This window comes from Branchiostoma lanceolatum, chromosome 3 (genome assembly GCF_035083965.1).
Source record: "Branchiostoma lanceolatum isolate klBraLanc5 chromosome 3, klBraLanc5.hap2, whole genome shotgun sequence".
In the NCBI taxonomy this organism is placed as follows: domain Eukaryota; kingdom Metazoa; phylum Chordata; class Leptocardii; order Amphioxiformes; family Branchiostomatidae; genus Branchiostoma; species Branchiostoma lanceolatum.
In genome coordinates this window covers 32,126,399-32,147,142 of record NC_089724.1, presented here as the reverse complement: position 1 = coordinate 32,147,142, position 20,744 = coordinate 32,126,399, and the positions used below count along the sequence as shown (strand labels likewise).

Below are 20,744 nucleotides of genomic sequence, written 5' to 3'. Positions count from 1 at the left end.
ATGCTTAAAAACTGAATAAGTTGCCAAGTAAGGAAGTGTCAGGATTTACTCTACCTTTCAGCACAGCATCTGACAGGTCAAACTTGACCAGCTGGGTTGCAGGTGCTTGTGGACGAGTCTGAGGAGAAGGGTCAGAAGTGACCACGACCTTGACCCCCGACCCAGAGTTCCCCTCGTTCAGCACGGACACACTGCTGATTTCTCCTGCAACAGCTGCGGCAAAATTCAACAGATTTTACAGTAACTGTAAATTTGTTTACTTTCAAGGTGGCTTTATTTCAAGGTAGAAGGGAAAAGGAGGTTTTCCCAGTGTTTTAAATTTGCGGTTGAAACTATTCTGTAACATTGGAAACATAATATTTACAATGTCATGGATTTGCAGTGGAGAGACCACTGTGAAAATAAATTTTTGCATTTCTACTGTACTACAGAATGCTTTCGGCCCTGAACTTTTAACACTACGAAAACCTCCTTTCCCTTCCTACCATGAAATTACAAATAAATGTAAGTCCCTGCAAAAATTTACAGCAAATGGAGAAAATGGAGAATTGCAAAAATATGGGAAAAACGTACCTATGTAGCCCAGGATTTTAAACTCTGTCGATGGTCGTGGGTCCATGACGAACACATATCCATCATCTGAACCCGTCACCAGCACTTTACCTTCCCTGTCATGCCTGCAGAGAGATAGAACAGGTAGTTAATGCATATTCAGGATCTTCCCATGACTTTGCTCCCAACCACTCCCCTACCAAGGTTGGCGCTCAGGGTAGCGAACAGCCTGGAGTTCATCGTATTCTAGCTCCAGTTCACTCCCCTGATTACATCCAAGCAGAAAATGACTTGGCAAAATGGTGCAAATCTTTTTGATCTTAAACATTATACATTTAGTTTGCAATGGACCGATCCAGTCGAACACCATATCGAACAATAGAACCCCCTATTCTATTTGGAATACCTCCGTCAAGAACAGCGCTAGTTGGACAGGAATGGCACGCGTTTAGCAGAGTATGTACATCTGTCACAGGTTTTTCATTGTATTGGCTGCATGTAAACTCAGGAAAAAAACGAAATGAAAAAGAAAATAGCTTGGGCACTCATGAGGAGAGAGCTTGAAACACATTGCCAACTACTACAAAGTCCGCTAGAACAGAGTTCCGCCTCTTCTGTACTTGTGTATGAAACTGATTAATATGAATGCGACACGGTAAGTGTAAGAATTGCATTTTGATAGTTAATTGCTAAAGGACATGCAGCTGCAATTCATGCAGTCAACACAGTGGGAACCCTGTCACAGATATACGTACCCTGTTTTACACGTGCATCGGCTGCTTGTCAAAAATCTGGCACTGATGGTCACCAACAAGGTAATGCTATGCGACGTAGCCTGCTTCCGCATTGACCGAAAACATAACGCCCTCACCGTAACTACATTTACCCTCTCCTCAAACAACCCTACTCAGTGGATACATCCGTCCACAAAGAAGGCATACCATTTTTATTTGGTCCGCTCTGAAAGGGTTTCAGAGCAAAAAAAGCTCAAGAGAAGATAGTCTGCATATGCGACAGCCAAGCGCGCGCGACTGTTTTTGTCCGTCAAGGGCTGTTTTTGACGGACTATTCGAAATAGAACAGGGGGCGGGGCTTATGGTGTTCGAACTGGATCGGTCCATTCAGTGGCAACACTGCGATTTCCAATAAAGCTATCTTGTATCTGATTTGGAAGCGAAATTTTACTTGAATGTGCATTACATGTCAATGTGACGGCAGGGGAAAATTGGCACATATTCACAAAGTTGGTGCAATTTCCAGCTTAGCACAGTCCAGTGAGATTCAGGCCTAGGGTATTATATTGTTGACTTACATGAGGTGCAGTACCGGTCCCTGGTGCATGTGGTGTCTGTAGATGATCCTGGGGCTCTGCAAGTTAGACAAGTCCACAAAGTACACATGGCCAGACTTGGTCCCCACAGCTGCAACCTCAGTGGAGGGGCTGCACACCAGGCTAGTGGCCTGGAATACCAGAATAATTTTTTTAATGTGCAAATAAACAACAAACTGGGAAGGTAACATTTGCAAGCAAATTAAGGTTTGCCTTTAAATTGTCTAGCTTAACAAACTACTGGTCTATTAATATTATCACCTTCGCCAAGAAAGCTATGTTTGGGTATACCGTTTGTATGTGTGTATGTATGAGGGCCTGCATACCCTTTTTCCTAAGGCGTAATCGAGCCTTTTTAGTCTTCGTAATCCGTAGGCAGCCGCCCCAAATCAATGTAATTCGTAATCGGTACATCAGCCGTTAACGGTAATCGGTCGCTTTCATTCTATGTGAAACGTAGCTTATAGGCAGTTACCTTTCTGCAACGTAAAACGTAATCTATGAATTACTAGTAAAGCGTATGCTGATTTCCAGCAAAGTCTCCCAGCAAAGTTGCCCCTCAAAATGGGCATTTCAGAGGGTGAATTTCAAAAATTTTCCCATGAAACACCCCTGGACCCACCTAGAATTGGGCGAAAAATATGTTCTGAGGGCATCGCCCCCAAATATCAAGCTGAAACCATTGTGTATTTTTCAATCATAGAGATGCCATAAAACAAAGCTTCAAGTCTACCAGCCAAATTTGCTCCTAAGAATGCAGGAAATAGTGTTTGAGCAGGTTAAGATTTCACAATTTTCCCGCGGAAGTATTCCCCCGGACCTACCTACAATTGCCGCGCCTCCGACAAAATATATGTCGGGAGGGCGTCGTGCCCCATGAAACCCTTGCGTATTTTTTTCACTTATAAAGTATATTATAAGAGGGGATTGACGAATCATCGTAATCTTTGCTATGTAGATAGCCTAAGTGATGCTTTGTATCTAATTAAATGGCAATTAGATGTCAACATCAGAATCTAATTTGCATTACTAATGAGAAAAGTTCATAAATCCTCTGTGTTCTATGATAGGACTATTCAAACATAAGTCATTTGTAACAGAAGGAAGAGAGGAATGTTGATATTAAATGAAAAATATGCAAACTAAGACCTAATTTGCATAATTAATGAGAAACTGATGATTCTATACATGTACTGGTAAATGATGGCAATTTTTCTTACTCAAACACATCAATACATTATGGTGATCAGCCCCAGCTCTGTCCTGCTACTTGCTACATAATGGAATCAAACACCACTAACCACGGTGACAGCACAAGCACAGCACCGACACAGCTTTGCATAGCAGTGGGGAGACGGTTGCAAACTTTAAGGTAAAAATTCGAAAACTTAGTGAATTAGAGGGCCCAAACTTATATCATTCTTCCCAACTGCTATCTACCACCCAAAAATTTTGATGAAGTTCTGCTGCAGTGCTAAGGAAAGTTGCCAGGGGGCCCAAAATCTAGTCGTTTTATTGATAGGACATGATCTAACCACATAATGTTACCAAGTTTCAAAATGATCCATTCATAGCTTCTCGAGTTAATAAATTGCTGGTAAACCACAAACATACAAACGCTACCAAAAACATATTAATTTTTTGTGGCAAAGGTGATTATAGTAGATTATCATATAGGTAGATGTCGTCGACCAATCAGAAGGCTCCATTTGCGGGCCTCCATTCTTCATACAGACCCGAAAAGCAGGTCATTAATCTTCGTATGGACCTGCGGGTCTATAAACTTTCTATGGACCCGGTGTTCGAACGTTACCATTAAATGACAGGGGGTTTTGTTTTTATATTTCATGTTAAGACAAATACTACACAAATCAAATACAACTCAAAGTACTACTAACTACTATATGGACAATGGCTATATGATAATACGTTAATGACCCGCTTTCCTTCGGTCTATCCGGAAAAGCGGGCTGTAAACTTCGTATGGACCTGCGGGTCTGTAAACTTCGTACGGACCCGCTTTTGCGTTCGAATGTTTGGCAGCAACGCTCGAAATGCATTCTCAACATTCTATAGAACCCCGTGTGATGCGGAACACCGGTTGTGAACGTTTTGGCGGCCCAGGTATGACACAAAATCAAATACTGCACACAGTAACGTTACTACTAACTACAATGTACTAGCATGACATGGACAATGGCTATATGATAATAACGTTTATAAATGACCCGCTTTCCTTCGGTCTATACGGTGTGATAAGGCATGGTCGTTCCTATAACCACCTCGTAAAGTGCCTCGGTCCCTTCGGGACCTCGGTACTTTATTCGGTGGTTATAGGAACGACCATGCCTTATCACACCGTATAGACCTCAGGGCGGGTCATTAACCCTATATTAATACGCTGTATCTAAGTCTGTGGGTACCATACCTGCACACCTATAGGTATACATGTCACCAGACTAGGTTCTTCAACAGACCACACCTGCACTTCACCATCCTCCCGACATGTCTGTAAGGAACATAAAAACAGCTTAGAAAAAAGCAAAGCAAAGAAATACAACCAATATACATGCGTATTGCAAATTAAACATACTAAAAATAGATACAAAACTGTAAGCTGTATAAATTGATCAATGTCAATAAATTGTAAATGAGAGCCCGAATGGGGGTGGGGGTGGTGGTTGATACCGTCAACTCCTTGCGCCAAATTCCGAAAGGCAGCGGCTATACATGTACGTATTACAGTCAAACCTGCCCAAGGCGACCACCCGGGGGACCAAGGAAAACTGGTCGCGTTGAGCAGGTGGTCGCCTTGAAGAGGATTCACTCACAACATGTTTCTAGGTCATGTTTCAAATACTGTAACAGTAGCAACTGGATGGAAAATGATGTGATTTTAGACAGCATAACCTGACCAGCAGGTTTAATTCTCATTGACAGAAAGATCCTACAACGCTTAATATTTTTCCGTTATCGTTGTTATGTTTGTGTACAGTTACATCGTGTACAAATTTCTGTCATAATTTTGACTACAAAACAATGTCTGCCTCGATGATCTCGCAGCGCCCTCCTGCACTCACGTTACATCAAATAATACAGTCACACATACGCACACACATGTATAAAATAAAGTTTAGGTCTAGGAAAAAGCCCTAGAAGAAACCTGCCGCCCCCAGCCTTCTTTTAGGCTCCGACCGCTGGATAAAACGGGGCAAAAAGTTTTTGATCTGACTGTGAAGTGAAGGATGAAAATGGAACGCTCTGAATCTGATATTGCTGACGAAAGGTAAGATTGCAGCAGAATGTACAGCGTCGGCGATCACAAGCAAGTAGCACCCAATAAAGGTTTGCGAAATTCATCATATAGTAATAAAAGAAGAATCTTTAATATTCATCAATAACAGGAGTATTAGAAATGACTCGCCAGGCCTTTTGAGCATAGTGGGCCGCTACGCTGTGGGCTGACAAACTGATGCTGTAAATAGCCCGCTATGCTGTCTTTTCATCCAGCGTAGCGGCGAAAAAATGCAAAGGCACGCGCCACCACTGTTTGAGTTCGCAGGAAGCTATCCAGCTATCAGCTCAACACCCCGCCGTACCGCTGCTATCTTGTCTTTCAGCCCCTCCCACCCAGGAACATCCCTTTGCGGCTCGAGTGCCTCTCGCAGCATCACGCCAAAGCTTAAACAGTAGCCGGGCAGGCCTCACTCTGACATGTGCAAGATCAGCGGGGTGGGTCCCGGACTATTAGAACAGCCGTATTAAAATGTATCAGATTCCCGGGAGTCTCCGTATTTGGAAATTGACAGTCCGCAGTTGACCAACACAGTGCAGGAATTAATTCTTACTGTATTTCTGACAAATTTCTAAAGCAAGGTTATGTCATTTTCCCATCTAGAACAGTGAATTAATGCACAGAAAATTCCTGTCTACCATGCTAGGAAGATAAAGTTTCAACTAAATCGCCATAATTGGACGATTCGGCTACTGCAAATTTTAGGCACCGCCCACAAACCGCTGGTTTCCAGGGTCTTTTATAGACTTTCTGGCACCTTCACCCATGTCGCTACTGTCATCAAAGGCAGCCGACTGTCAATCAGCAGCAACTTTCTGAGAAAACACGTAAGTTGGATCTACCTATGCCAGTCAACAGCAAACCTCTGGCGACGTGATTGTTACAATTTCCTTGAACTTTCCCCAGTGCCTCTTATACAAAGTTTTTCTTTGACTTTAGTTCCACGTTTTCTGTAAGTGCATTTTATTTTTCTGGAAACATGTGCGTGGGAATACCAGGAATATTGCTTCCTATTTTGCACCAAAGAGAACTTCTGACAGCGACGATTGTAGCGCTTCGACTTCGGACACAGCCAAAAAACGGAAAACAGGTATCGACTATTGGTATTAATGAGTAGCTAAATAAACTATTGATATTGTTGAGCTGAGTGAAGTTTGTTGTTTCCGAGATTTTAGTTGTCTTTCACCAGAAGTATTGTATGTCAAGGTCCTGTGGAGAAGTTGATTGACTGCCACGATCATAAATATTACCCTCAAAAAGGAAAAAGTAGCCTTCTCAATAGCCTAAAATGCAAGAGCCCTGCCCCGATGCTGTGAAAAAACCTGGCGAGAACACTATGTTCATATACAGAAGCGTCATGTTTTAGAAAGGTCAGCAGTTTGCAAATGCCTCGAAACCAAGGTGGAATCGGCGACCAACAACACGATATGTTTTGCCTTCTACGAAGTCATTTTTCGGCGGAATTTAGTAAGACACAGACAATTTTTTGTTGTAAATACAAGATATGGGTAGAAATCACGCTAGAAAACGGTCGTCATGAGCAGGGGTAAATGGGCTCTGTGCGGTCCCAATTGGGTTTCTGTAAAAACCGGGGCCCCGCGGGGCACCCCAAATCCACGGGGCGCCCCGCGGGGGGCCCCGCGGGACACCCCGCAGGGTACAATGCCTGTAATAAAAAGCTAGTACATGCTGTACTAAGCCCGAATGTACAATTGATATGACTAAAATGAACCCCACAGCATGCTCAACGGCACCCTCTCGACCAACCGCGGTTCACGTCCAGCAGGGTAGAAATGTTCTATAGAATTATGCATAGCTCCGGATTCTCCCTTCCGTACCGCGAAAAACGCACAAAGAGCCAACACCGGATATGTCAAATTCGTCATGTTGTACTTGTAGTGCACATGTCGCGCACTGCCTCAGGGACTCGGGGTGAAGAATTAATAATTCGTCGCCTGCAGCAAAAATAAAGAGCTCATGACTTCCTTTTTATGTATAAGAGATTGGGGCGAAGCATAATTCAAAGGTTCTTTACGCCGTAATCGGGCCTTGTTTACGCCGGTTTGGTTATGATACACTTGCATTCACCTATTTCACACTTCCCAGAATTCAAATTTGACCTTTGACATTTTTCCCAGAATGCATCGTCTGGTCAACGTAGTACAGTTTCTCTCAGTGTGAGAAAACACAAAACATGATGGCCCGTGGGTGCAGGAAATCAGTTCTCACCGAGTAGAAGTTTGGTTCGGAACCGTGCACAGGATAGGGTTTAAACACGTTCTCACAACAAAGAACGAAGACGGTACACGAGACGTGACCTAAGAGGTCAGCGGGCAAAACCAACTATCAGCAACAGTTGAGTGGCGACGTGTTGACTAGTTGCCCCGAAAAATACTTATGTCCACCAAGTCAAATTCACATCCCTACTATATTTACCAAACAACTTATTAGCTCCAGCCTATGTTTTACCATCCTTCTACTCAAGGTTTTAGCTGCTTACTCCTTTGTTTCAGAGAAACTGTTGCTGCCTGGAGAGAAACTGTACTACGTAATTTTCTTGACCAGACCATGCATTCTGGGAAAAATGTCAAAGGGCAAATTTGAATTTTGGGAAGTGTGAAATAGGTGAATGGGGTGGTTCTCACGCCACGTTGCCATGCCAACGGCACGCGCACCAGCAGACAATCGGCGCCGGCCTACCAGCGCACAGACTGGGACACGACCATCGGCCGGGCGACGAGATTTCAGAGTTTATAATTATCAACTCCGCCCCGTGAATTTAGTAATAAATAACAAAGGAATGAGGTCAGTTCTGACATCAACGTTCTATGGCTTCAATGATCTGAACTCCAAAGCTACTGCCTTCCTTGGTACAGGCAAGGTCATATTGGTACAGGCAACGCGAACATGAACGTGTCTCTAATCGCAGTGAATGCCAGGATTTAGCTCCCGTTGCGGGAAGGCCGATATTTTGCGGGATGAAAATTAAAGACTGCAATTCTTCCACTCACCACTAAGCGTAACGTAATGTTAGTAAACATGGGAAAACCCAGGTTACTACGTGTTTTCTATTCATACTTCATACTGTACACTGCATCATTGTGTGTATTTGTGTCACATCGCGTCACACTGAAGCAAGTCGGAAGCCAAGACAAGGACTTTTTTCGTCGGGCCCCCCCGCGGGGCACTGGCGGGGCCACGGTTTTTACAGAAACCCGTCCCAATTCGTGGCGGTCGCAGTCGCGTTGGACAGGTGGTCGCCATGAGCAGACCGCTTAATGTTTGTGCCTATGGGGAAAATTTTCGGGACCGAGAAAAAGCGGTCGCCATGGCCAGGTGGTTGCATTGAAGAGGTGGTCGCCTAGGCAGGTTTGACTGTACATGAAATTCAGCAGACTGGCTTCACTTTGTTCAATTTTGGCAACCATTACAGTAACAATAAATACAATGTAGAATCACTGATTTTTAAAAGCTCTACGTTGATTTTGAGCGGTTCAGCTATGAATCAAATGGACTTTAAGTCCTAAACTCCAGAAGGCGGTGTTGTTTTCCACTAGATTATGTATCAATCAATACATAATCAGCCGACTTTGTACAGAATTCCGCTTGTGGTGAATTACACAAGGTGTGTTTTTTAAAACAATATGATACTCACTAAACCCCTGCAGACCCTACCAGTGTATTCCCTATGCGTAAACATACATTTTTAAACGTGGATATTTTCGGCGTAAATGAGGGTGGTTAAGCACAATAAGAAGGCCAATTGTTAATAAGATATAAAAGAACACATAGCAAGACGAGTTTTTCTTAACCACCCTGACATTCTTTTTGTAATCTAACTTTTGTCAGGCATTGTCAGGCACATTGTAAAAAACACATAGGCTGAGGGTCACCTGGGGAATTTGGTAGAATACTGAATGCTTTTGGATGTGCACGGGACTAGTGGGTACTTAATCGTATACTGTAAAAAATATTCATTTCTACTTCCTAAAATTACCATCCATTGGAAAATAACTCCCCCCTCTGGGGTTTAGGACTCCTTTAAATGGCCGATTACGATCTACGTAAATGGGCATGCAGGCACCTGTTAATGAATTGACAAGCATCTTGACAGCATGCACTTTTTCAGGTGACAATATAGATTTTGCCCTTTAAAACTGTTTTGATACTGACCACACAGTGTTTGGTACCAGGTCCAAGAGGAGCTAAGCCAACCATATTCCCAAAATGGACGTCAAGGAGGTCTGTCGCTGATCCTGGCGCACTTGGGTCATAGATGTGCACAGAACCCTGCAAACAGGACAAAGAGATAACTGTCAATCAAAAAGTGGTAGTTAGTACTTCAACCAATAAAACAGTAGACACATGTCCCTCAAAGTTTTTCATTAACGTTTTTCTAATGAGGTCTAAGGTCTAATGAAATTTCATGTTTTTGTAGGATGATAAGAGTGTAAGATGACTCCTGACCCTTGATGTGCCCACGGCCAGGTGTTGGTAGTCAGCGGAGAAGCCCAGCGAGGTGATGGGACTAGAAACCCTGCACACGTCAGACAGGTGGCCGTCTTTGGATGCCAGGCTGATGAGTCGTAGGGTACCGTCCTGACAGAATTAGAAACTTTAAGATATTTCAAAATATCAAACAAATGTGATTAACTAATATCACTACAAGATGCTACATACACATCAGCATTAGCGGTTCCACCAATGATACATGTGGCATGGCAATTACTGATTTGAGAAATGAGTGTCTGCATGGCCGTGAAATATTTGGATGCTGGACGCTATCGGCCCTTTACCAACTAGGCCCACAGCTAATCAGAACAACTCAGCCCAACATCCAGGTTAACTAACTTAGCCCGAAATCCCGGTAAACTCGACCTAACACCCTAACCACAACTCTAGCTGAGTTGAGCTGAGTTGACCGGGGTGTGGGGCTGAGTCACTGGGCCGAGTCTTCAAAGGGCCGAATCGTCCTCTTTTTCATGTTTTAATTTTGCTTTTGCACGTTTTGATGGATGTGGCCGGGGCTTTCATATGGTATTGGTCTTGTACAAAGACATCTAGACAAATCGTAAGATACACACAAGCAAGTACCCAACAAATCTCACTAGGCTAGCGCTATCAACAACAATGCCACAAAAGGACCTGCAGTTCCCACATCTGCTAGAGGATTATGTAGAGGGCGCTCACCTCTCCTCCTGCGTACAGGCCGTTCTTGTGCAGTGTTATACAGTTTAGACTCCCCTCACGGAGACCCTCGGGGAGAAACACAGAGTCACCTCTCTGCAGCTTGGTTTCTTCTGCAACCTCCTGTTGACTCTCCTCTGCGTCTGGTTCTTCTGGGATGCCCTCTGTTGGAACACGACAGAATTACATGTAACTTTTAATCTACACTATATAGTGGGTGTCCACTGGTTGTTGAGTGTAACATAGACAGGTGCTGCCATGACGCTAACTTTTTGGTACGTCTGACTGTGTGTGTTTCTTCAATTCCAAAAATACTCCAGTGGTCTGGTTTGTGGAATGTCTTCTTCTAAGATGCTAGCTGTAAATTATATCTACTCTAGTAGTATTTTGCGAGTGAGTCCACAGACGGAGAGGCGACTATAGTTAGTTCTGAGTCAAAGCATCATGTATTGCCTGAAGTAGACTAACCTGTGAGAGATGCTCCCCTGTGCAGGCTCTCCAGTGACCCGGCAGGCTGAGGGAGGATGGCACTGGACTCCCGGGACAGGAGACCCATCTCCAGCTTCAGCAGGATCTTAACTTTCTGAGTGTCAGCTTCAATCTGCAAAGCATTTGATTTGATTTTATTACCTTCGCCGAGAAGGTTTTATTTTACCGTGTGTCTGTTAGTTAACACGATAAGTCAAGAAAGCCTGCAGTGGATGGATTGTCTTCATATTTGGTGTGTCGGTAGGTATGTGCAAAACCTCAAGATGATTAGATTTGGGGCGAACTACTTTGCATAATTAACAAGGAAAGTTTAAAAATCTGTTATAATATATCATCAGTCTCTAATTGTATACCAGTTGGTATGTGTTCTTGGTGTAGTCAGGAGATATTCCCATAGAGCCATGGATTATTACCAAGGGCGTTTAACCGGGGTGAGAAGTCGCCTGTAAAACGTGTTTGCTGGCACAAATTGGCTTGTACTTTTTGAAGTTGTAGCAAGTTTGACTACAGCTGCGGTATCACAAAGGTTACATCCTGGTGTGGAATGTGCTAGAAGCAGAGCTAAGTTGGATGTATACACAGTGTCTTGCATCAGAAAGAACAATCAGTAGCCGTGTGTCACAACATGGAGATACATGTAGGAACTTCAAGGTATACAGAGAAGGTGAGTTAACCAAATGCAAATTCTTATATCTGGAAAGGAAGATGTAAATTATCAGTAACGGGAGTCGCTACGCAGTGACCCTCTACTCAGCGTTGCCATCATTATTGTCAAAATACTATTCTCGATAAAACAAGAAATGAATATGTACACATATGTTTTGAATGCAAATAAAAATTATGTGCATGGACTTGCTTTATTTATCTTCCCCTTATGAGCATAGTCAGTGGACACAAACACAGCGTACTTATGCATAACAAGATCACTAAAAAATCCGTCCTAAGTTAGGGCGCGTCATAAGTTAGGGCAACCCCCGTTATACATCATACAGTAGGTGTGGTAGGGTATATGAGGAGGTTATTTGGAATTTTGCACTGAGATTATTGATATATAGTGCTGAAGAAACATTTGATGAAAGGTGGATATAACGTTGGGTAACCTAAATTCGTGGGGTACTTAAAGTCGGGATTTTTCGAAAACGGGGTATTTAGGGATATGTGCTAGATGCAAAATCAGTTATAACGCCAGCAATGCAAAGCAGATAGACTAACGTATTCAGAACACTGGCTGAAAAGCTTCGATAACCATGCATTAGAAGTTGGCGACGTCAAAAACTCTCCGTCCCTTATTGACAGAGTCTGGGGGCTTCGTGGGAGAATCACCCAGCACGGTTGTTCGCTGGTTTATAAGACAAATGTCACATCTCCTGCCTGCTAAACACAATTATTTATAAGACAACTTATTACAATCTCTTTTGCTAACCTCCAACTGGATTCTAAGTGTGATCAATCATCAAAACTCCTCTCTGTTGCTACAACCTACGGCACGTGTATTTTCCCGCCGCCATATTGTTAACCAGAATCCTGTTGTCAAGCAGACGACAAAGGTTTGTGAGGAACACTTTTTGTCTAAATGCTGCGTGTGATAGTGGACTGAGGAAGATATTTTCCTCAAAGTTTGCTCCTAACACAACAAGGAACACATGGACATAGTGGTATTACCATTGCTACGGCATCCAGCTAACTTCCCATGAATAATGTAACGTTACACGTTGCCCGATGATGACGATGGGCCGACTTTGAGTGAAGTTCTACCGACTCAACACACGGGTTGTTCCCGAACTGGCCTGATGTGTGCGGTACGGCCGTTTTTTCGTGTATTTTTTTTACTTGGACACGTCTATATCCATAGCACTCTCCTCAAGCCAAGGATAGAACGAATAGCTGCTGTATAAAATGTGATTAGCGGTAAGATATTCAAGACGAATCTTCTCTCCCGAATTAATGTGCCCCCCTGTCCGACAGCACCGTAATTGTGCGTGCGGCGGACGGTAGTTTGAAGTTGAAATATTATGGTGTCAGCACGACTAGAGACAAAATCTACCATATATATGATTAGTGCAAAGATAGTACATGATACTGACAGGATAATAGAAAAAAAGGATGGTTTATTGTTCTGCTAGATTGATTTCAGTCAACCATTATCGGAAAAATCCCGAATTTAGGTTACCCAACGTTAATATTGATCACAGGATATACCCTGAAAATAAGAGTACCAGCATCGTGAAGAGTACCAGCATCGTGAAAGTCAACCCTGGACTGTATGGACTTACACGCCTGGCACCATCGTCGACTGTAACTGACAGAGCTAGACGGACGTTAAACCTGCTTTCCTGTCTGGCCATACTCCTGTCTGGTGATGTGTCTCCCAACCCAGGACCCAGGGCCTCCAGATTCCCATGTGGACTTTGTTATCAAAGGGTAGGAAAAAGAATTTCATGTAGTTCATGTGATATTTGGTTCCATTCAACCTGCGCAGATATATCTGATAGTAAGAATGTAACTGACGATTGGCTGTGTCAGAAATGTACTGTGACTGGTATCACGTCCCATGTCGACTCAGTCTCTGTCGATCATGATGACTTATCATCTGTTATGACAGATGCACCAGTAAAGTCGAACCACAAGGGTCTTCTGTTTGCACATCAAAACATTCGAAGTTTGGTTAAAAAGAAGCCGCAACTTGAAGCGTTTCTAGACTGTAGTAAGACCGATATACTTGCTGTCTCCGAGACTATGTTGGACGATTCTATTACTGATGCTCTTGTTTCCATTGATTCGTACAATGTCCTCAGAAAGGACCGTGGTTCTCGACATGGTGGCGGCGTCGCTTTGTATATTTCAGACAAAATTCCTTACAAAGCTCGTCCTGACCTGGACGTGCCAGGCCTTGAGGCCGTATGGGCTGAGATTATCCCACCCTCTCGTAAAAGAATTTTGTTTTGTTCCATGTACCGACCGCCATCCGACGACCACGCTTTCTTTGAGAAACTTGATGAATGCTTAGACAAAATTGCCGATGAAGACGAGGAAGTTATAGTTATGGGCGATCTCAGCTGTAACTGGCTGGCTTCTGAAAACACAGGGCCAATTGGAAAGTTGAGATTCTCGTGTATGTTGTACCAGCTGGATAACATCATAATGACACCAACTAGAACCACTGACACCTCTTCCACTTCGTTAGATGTGATCCTAACTAACGAGAAAACACGACTACACAACCAGGGGACTTACGAGGGGGGTTTTAGTGATCATGCTATGACTTTTGCTTTTCATAGAAACAAAAGTCCTAGACCTCTACCTAGAGTCACAAGTAGACGAGTCTACGAAACGTTTAATGAAGAGCGATACTGTGAAGATCTTGCCCAAATACCATGGCATATCATTGAAAACTTTCCGACTATAGACGAACAGGTTGAGGTCTGGGAAGATTTAGTTACTAGTGTAGCTAACACACATGCCCCACTGAAAAAATGTAAAATAAGAGGTATACCTGCACCATGGCTCACTAACGACCTGCGTGATCTCATTGCACTCAGAGACAACGTGTACAAGAAAGCTAAACGCTCAGGTAGTCCGAGCGACATGACTGACTACAAGGCAATGAAAAACAATGTGAATTACTTATGCCGTCAGGCTAAAAAAGAGCATGCAGCTCAATCAGTAATTCAAGGTTCAGAAGGGGGCCAGGCTGGGGTTTGGAAGGCCATACGTACACTACTACCAAACAAGACATCAAACACTGTTACATACCTGGAACACGAAGGGCAGGGTATCTCTGACAACAAAGGGATGGCTGAAACTTTCAATGATTTCTTTCATAAAGTCATACAGGACCTATGTAGCACATTCACTGGGGCCGTCTCACCCTTTTCACCAACACAGTTTGTGAAAGAGACAAACAGCACCTTCAGTTTCACACCAGTTACAGTAGAGGCTGTCACTGAACAGTTATCAACTCTGAATGTAAACAAGAGCTTTGCAAAAAGCTGGCGTTTCATCTACGTGGAAATTAATCTCCTTGGTTTATGAATTAGATGACTGGTCGTACATGTCGTAAAGTCGTATTGTGCAATGGAGCGAAATTAATTTTCTTCATTATCTCTGTTAATTGGGCCTTAATTTGATGTTCACCTTCACTGTATTGGTTTTCATTTCCACATATGCTACTGAACTGCCAAATATTGATAAGATCCGTTTACAGGTTGTCGAGTTATGCGGTACACATAATAACAGAAATGCATAAAAAGCCTGCTATAGCAATATCAACCCTCCTCATTCAGGTGTAGGAACTGAGAGGGTCATCATACTCGAATATGTGTATTTGTATCTGTACAGTATATGTATGTGAATAGGAATAAATATCACAAGTGATTGTGACACACTATTAGTCAGAAAGTACAAATGCAGTCTGCTCAGTGGCAGGATAGTCTGCTAGCATGCTAATGAGTACAAGTGCACAGTGTGCTCAGTGGCAGAAGTTAGTGCAAATGCACAATCTGCTCGGTGGCAGAGGATTGTCTCGTAATGAGTTCAAGTTCACAGTCTGTTTAGTGGCAGGATAGTCTTGTAATGAGTACAGGTGTGTACAGAAGTAAAAGCAGTAATAGAAGATTGAGTAACATTTTTATTAGTGCGAATGGTTGTTCTAATTGACCGTAAAGTTTGATTTAGTAGGCTTTGGTCCAATTCTGTGGCAGCTGGGGACTGCAGCAGTCACAACTGAAAGAAAAAGCAACAAGAGCTTTTAAAAAAAGCTGGCGTTTCGGCTACGTTTATGAGTGTGAATTGTCTTTTCCCTTTACTTGAAGTAAAATCTGCCAGAGGAAGTCACTCAAGGGCTGTTCAGTCTATAAGAAAAATTGTCATTTTGGGAAATGAGAACTGTTTTAATAGAGAAAGGCAGATTGGGGAAAGCAATTTTGAAGTTACGTCACTTAACTTAAGTGCTTTTGAAAAAGCTGGTCTTGGCCTACAACTTGTACTTATTTGTAAAATGTATAATAGGCTCATTATAAAAGCTATCAATGTAATTATGTACATGGCACGCAATAAAACATAAAATTTGAAAAAGCACCATTGAATCATCAGCACTATGGTAATTAAGTGAAATAGAAGTTCATAACAGCTAAGGTTCTATCTAAAATGACTACCAAATGTCAAACAAATCAACAGCTACCTCATCCGTATTATTCTGGTTTCCGCATTTACAACATTTCTTCCTTATTTTCCTGGGTAATTTTGCTAAAATTCATGAAAATTCCCATAGTTTTGTGCCGAGGGGCGCCACTTTCCACGTCCGTGTTGTCTGAATGAAGTCGATACTGAACAGTTTACATTTGCTACTGTAACAAAGAATCGCTGTTTTGCAAACAACATCAAGAGCCTCTGTTTACATCGGGGATAGAAGTTTAGTGGCGAGTGTTTTGCAAGAATCATCTTACCGCGCATAGGAGCCGCTGCACGGTATTTTCCATTACAATGAACAGAAAAATTCGAATGCCGGGTTTGGAATCTATGAAGTCCTGTTCATAAGACAAAGGCCTTGTATATATTAAATGAATATTTAAAGATAACAAATATAAAATATTTCTTTATTTATTAATGAAAAAAAATGATATTCATAAATATGATATTGATAGATTAATATAATATCAATATATATTTTTGATATTCAATATCTAAAAAGAAAAAAAAAATCCATGCACGGACACGAACCCGGATCTTCTGGGTCCGAAGTGCTTCGCGTTGCCAGATCGGCCAAGCTGCGGTACGTAACTAGTCACTCTGGACGTAATGCTATAACCTCACTATATGGTATCATTTATGCCGATTTTTGGTCGTTTTCTTGACGAAATCATTTTTTTTCTTCTGCAATCTTGTGGAATAGATGTAATATGGTCATTTTTCAGGATATCAAAGTCCGAAACCACAATGCAATGATATTTCCGAACAGTTGTAGCAGTTACATGCGGTCGCCCTCCTGTGTCACATGCAAATCTAGCCTGCCTGCCTTTTCGTGCTCTCTTGCCATATAAGGCAACGGCTATACAAGGATTTGGGAACGTATTGCCATATAAGGTCTTATTGTGTGCGACACAGTGTTGAACCAAGCTTCCTTCCTTGAAGGTAAAAGCCAGGACAATGCGTTCCGGCGCGCATGCGCCGAAACGCAAAAAAAGGGTTAGACATCTGATGCCAACTGAACATATCTAATATTTCAAAATTGGCTTGAATTGATTGGAGCAAGGAGGTTGAAAATATAGAAGGGGAAGCTACTTGATTGGAGGTGCAAATTGTCACTGTGACAATGATACGATATCGTGCTGATTACTGTGTGTTCCTAACTTCCAAAGAGTCTAATCTGGTGAAACGGAGTCAAACTTGCATCAAAAATCCTGATCCCAACTGTAACACAAATGTTTTGCAATCTATCTCAAAGTATACCTGATCCTGGCAGTACCATTTTTAAAATAAAACGTATATTCTGATGAATATAATTTCTAATAAGTAATACTAGCTACGTCCAACGCTCATATTCTTGATCTACAGCCCTATGGTTGAAAAGCAAAAAAAAATGAGAATCTAAGTTTACATACAGTATGTCAACACAATTTGTAAAATTATAATATTTACATACACCTATATCACCCAGCATAGTAGTATCACATACAATTCCTTAAATATAAAAAAAAATTCTTTCAGCAGTTCAGTAGTGGTTTGACGAAGTACTGCAACATGATTACTAAAAGAACAGATCTTCCTACCTGTTTGAATGGATCTACTATAGTCTACTAAACTAAAGGAGGAAAGAAATGATTCACAAAGCATTTGGGAAAACGTGAGTGCATGAAGAAACAGCAAAATGCCCCCCTCCCCCAGCCACTAATTTGTTTACAAAAACACAGACACGAGGCTATCGTTTTGTGCAGAATACAGAGTAAAATAAGCCCCCAAATTACGTTGCAACAACACCAGAGGTCTTTCCCCTGGTCAGCGAGAGACCGTGTAAACAGCAGGCTAAATTATTTGACGACGCAAGTTTACTCCGTTTCGCTAAATATATGCACTGACTATAATTTGTACGGTAACTTGAACGAGTTATTTTTGTAATACCAGGGACGTCCTGGGTACATAATTCTCGATCTACATTTACCTGAATACACATACAGATGGACTAATGTTACCTATACGCAACTATAAGGCATATAAGATGAGATATCTATGACCTACCTTAGCGTTTGTTCCAAATGGTGGACCAAACTGTTCGAGAGTGAATGGCGACATGGTGTTCTGTCGCCCTCTGGAGTGGTCACCAAACGCGAAGAACCAATTCAAATAACGCCAAATGAAATAAATAAGTTTAAAATCCCTTAATATCGTTGAATAGAAATAATAGTCAGAGATTTAATTACATTCTAAAACATATTATAAATCTATCTATAAAAGTTTAATATGTAGATTCAATTAATGTACTCAGCTTTTTCCATTGATCAGTTGCAGCGTTTGCGTGCGGTTACCTGTGTGACGTGCAATTCTAGACTGTCTGATTTTCTTGCTCCTTTGCCATATAAGGCAGAGACTGAACAACAAATTTAGACGATCTTGCCATATAAGGTCTTATTGTGTGCGACACAGTGTTGAACCAAGCACCCTGCTAGCAAGGTAGCGGAACGACTGCAAGGTAAAACTCATCTCATTGCGTTTCATCGCGAAGGCGATGAAACGCAAAAAGGCCACTGGTATGGACAGTATTGATAATAGACTCCTGAAAGCAGGAGCACAAATCCTTGCCCCATCGCTTACAAAGCTTTTCAACAAGTCCCTGATCACAGGAGAGTTCCCAGCAAAGTGGAAGATGGCCAAAGTCATGCCCATCCACAAGAAAGGGGACAAGACCATGCCAAGTAACTATCGCCCAGTGTCTGTCCTGCCTGGTATTTCCAAAATACTAGAACGGACTGTTCACAACCAGTTATACGGCTACCTTAACCAGTTCCGACTCCTCTCACAATGCCAGTCAGGCTTCAGAAAGCGCCATTCTTGTGAGACTGCCCTGCATTTTGTAACTGAGGACTGGATTGAATCAATAGACAAAAAACAAAAAACCGGTGTGATCTTCTGTGACCTTTCCAGGGCCTTTGGTACCCTAAACCATGACATCATGTTGAGTAAACTGAAAGCCTACGGTGTCGACGATGTATCATGTAGATGGTTCACATCTTACTTGACTGGGAGGTTGCAGCGTACTTGTCTCAACTCAGCTTTGTCCGAAACATCTCATGTGACCTGTGGCGTTCCGCAGGGGTCCATTCTTGGACCCCTCCTTTTCATTTTGTATATCAATGTTTTGCCTAACTGCATACGGTCATGCAAAGTAGCCATGTATGCAGACGATACCATTTTATACTTTGCACATAATAAAATACAAACAATACAGGAAACAATCCAGAAAGACTCTACCCGGCTAGTTCAGTGGTTTATCGCCAATAAGCTCTCTTTAAACCCTACCAAGTGTAAATCTATGCTGGTTGCCTCTCAAAGATCCAGAGCCCCTGACCAGCACTTACAACTTACTCTAGCTAATACAGACTTGGAACAAGTCGACACGTTTAAGTACCTAGGAGTTGTCATTGACAATGCCCTATTATGGAACGACCACTTTCTACTTGTCTCTAAGAAATTAGCTCGGACAATTGGAATTATGAAATGCCTCAGTCCTTACTTGAACAGGCAAGCTATGCTGGTAATCTATAATACATTGTTTCTCCCCCACATCCAATATTGCAGCAGTGTCTGGGACCAGGGAGGTAAGGGGTGCTTAGATAAACTCCAGAAGTTGCAGAACAGAGCAGGTAGGGTAGTGTTAGGGTGCGACCGCCACACTCCCAGCGCAACCGTTCTGAATTTACTAGGCTGGACCACTGTAGAGAGGCACCACAAAAGAGCCAAGGCCGTCTTAATGTACAAAGCACTAAATGACCTATCACCACCACACATGTCCCAACTATTCACAACTTCTGCCCATACCCATACACACAACACCCGGTTCAGCTCACAGGGGGGGCTTCAACTACCAAAAGCACGCCTACAGTATAAAAAGAGATCGTTCTCTTTCTCTGGCGCGGTCCTATGGAACTCACTGCCACTACAAGTAAGAGATGCAACATCTATCGGTGCTTTGTAAACTATATATACAAGAGAACTCCACTACTCTCATCTCCCAAATAAACATACCCCCCGGAATAAACATACCCCCTGGACAAATCTTCAAAATGTAATAAACGTACCCCCCGGAATAAACATACCCCCCGGAAATTAACCAAATTTTCAGATAAACTGTGTCCATGCTACTTCTGTCCAAGGGAAAAATGATAAGCAGGTAGCTGTAGGTTTTCTTTATTCATTTATGCCTGTCTGAGGACCATACCTGTAAAGTGTATAAATATTGAACAGAATAACTGTACACATCTTGCTAAAATTGTAATCTTCCTTGCCACTTCAAAAAAAAAATAAAGTAGCCATGTTGAAAAATTGGGTCAACATTTAGACCATGAACAGAAAATTACAATATCTTGAAGACTTAAAAAGGAAGAATTATGACAATGTATATGATGTAACTTTTTTCTTTCCCAACTTGCCATTTATCTTCTATGCATAGAAACATAGATTTGTAAACATAACATGCCACAAACTATTGTGTTGTGTCAAGGACATAATCATATAATATCAAGGACAATATCATATACTAGTAATGTTCTGTTTTTTTGTTGTTGCAATCCAAATAATTTGAAATTCAGAAATTAGTCCTGTAAGTAGAAAAAAAACCATTCATTTTGAGAAACTAAATTGTCAACAAATTTGTGAGAAACCTCAGGCTTACGATGTTGT

At 42.1% G+C, this 20,744-nt stretch overlaps 1 protein-coding gene across 2 annotated transcripts in view; it reads right to left on the bottom strand.

Annotated features, from left to right (window-relative positions):
• The window catches only part of LOC136431439 (cilia- and flagella-associated protein 43-like), a 75,685-nt gene that overhangs the window by 44,591 nt on the left and 10,350 nt on the right, over nt 1-20,744 (bottom strand). For both annotated transcript variants that reach the window (XM_066422812.1, XM_066422813.1), the window contains exons 6-13: nt 10,833-10,965; nt 10,368-10,528; nt 9,645-9,776; nt 9,351-9,467; nt 4,311-4,391; nt 1,865-2,013; nt 574-677; nt 55-213 (exon numbers count right to left, since the gene is read on the bottom strand). In XM_066422812.1, the coding sequence (XP_066278909.1) occupies nt 55-213; nt 574-677; nt 1,865-2,013; nt 4,311-4,391; nt 9,351-9,467; nt 9,645-9,776; nt 10,368-10,528; nt 10,833-10,965 (1,036 nt within the window). The remainder of the gene's footprint in view (nt 1-54; nt 214-573; nt 678-1,864; nt 2,014-4,310; nt 4,392-9,350; nt 9,468-9,644; nt 9,777-10,367; nt 10,529-10,832; nt 10,966-20,744) is intronic.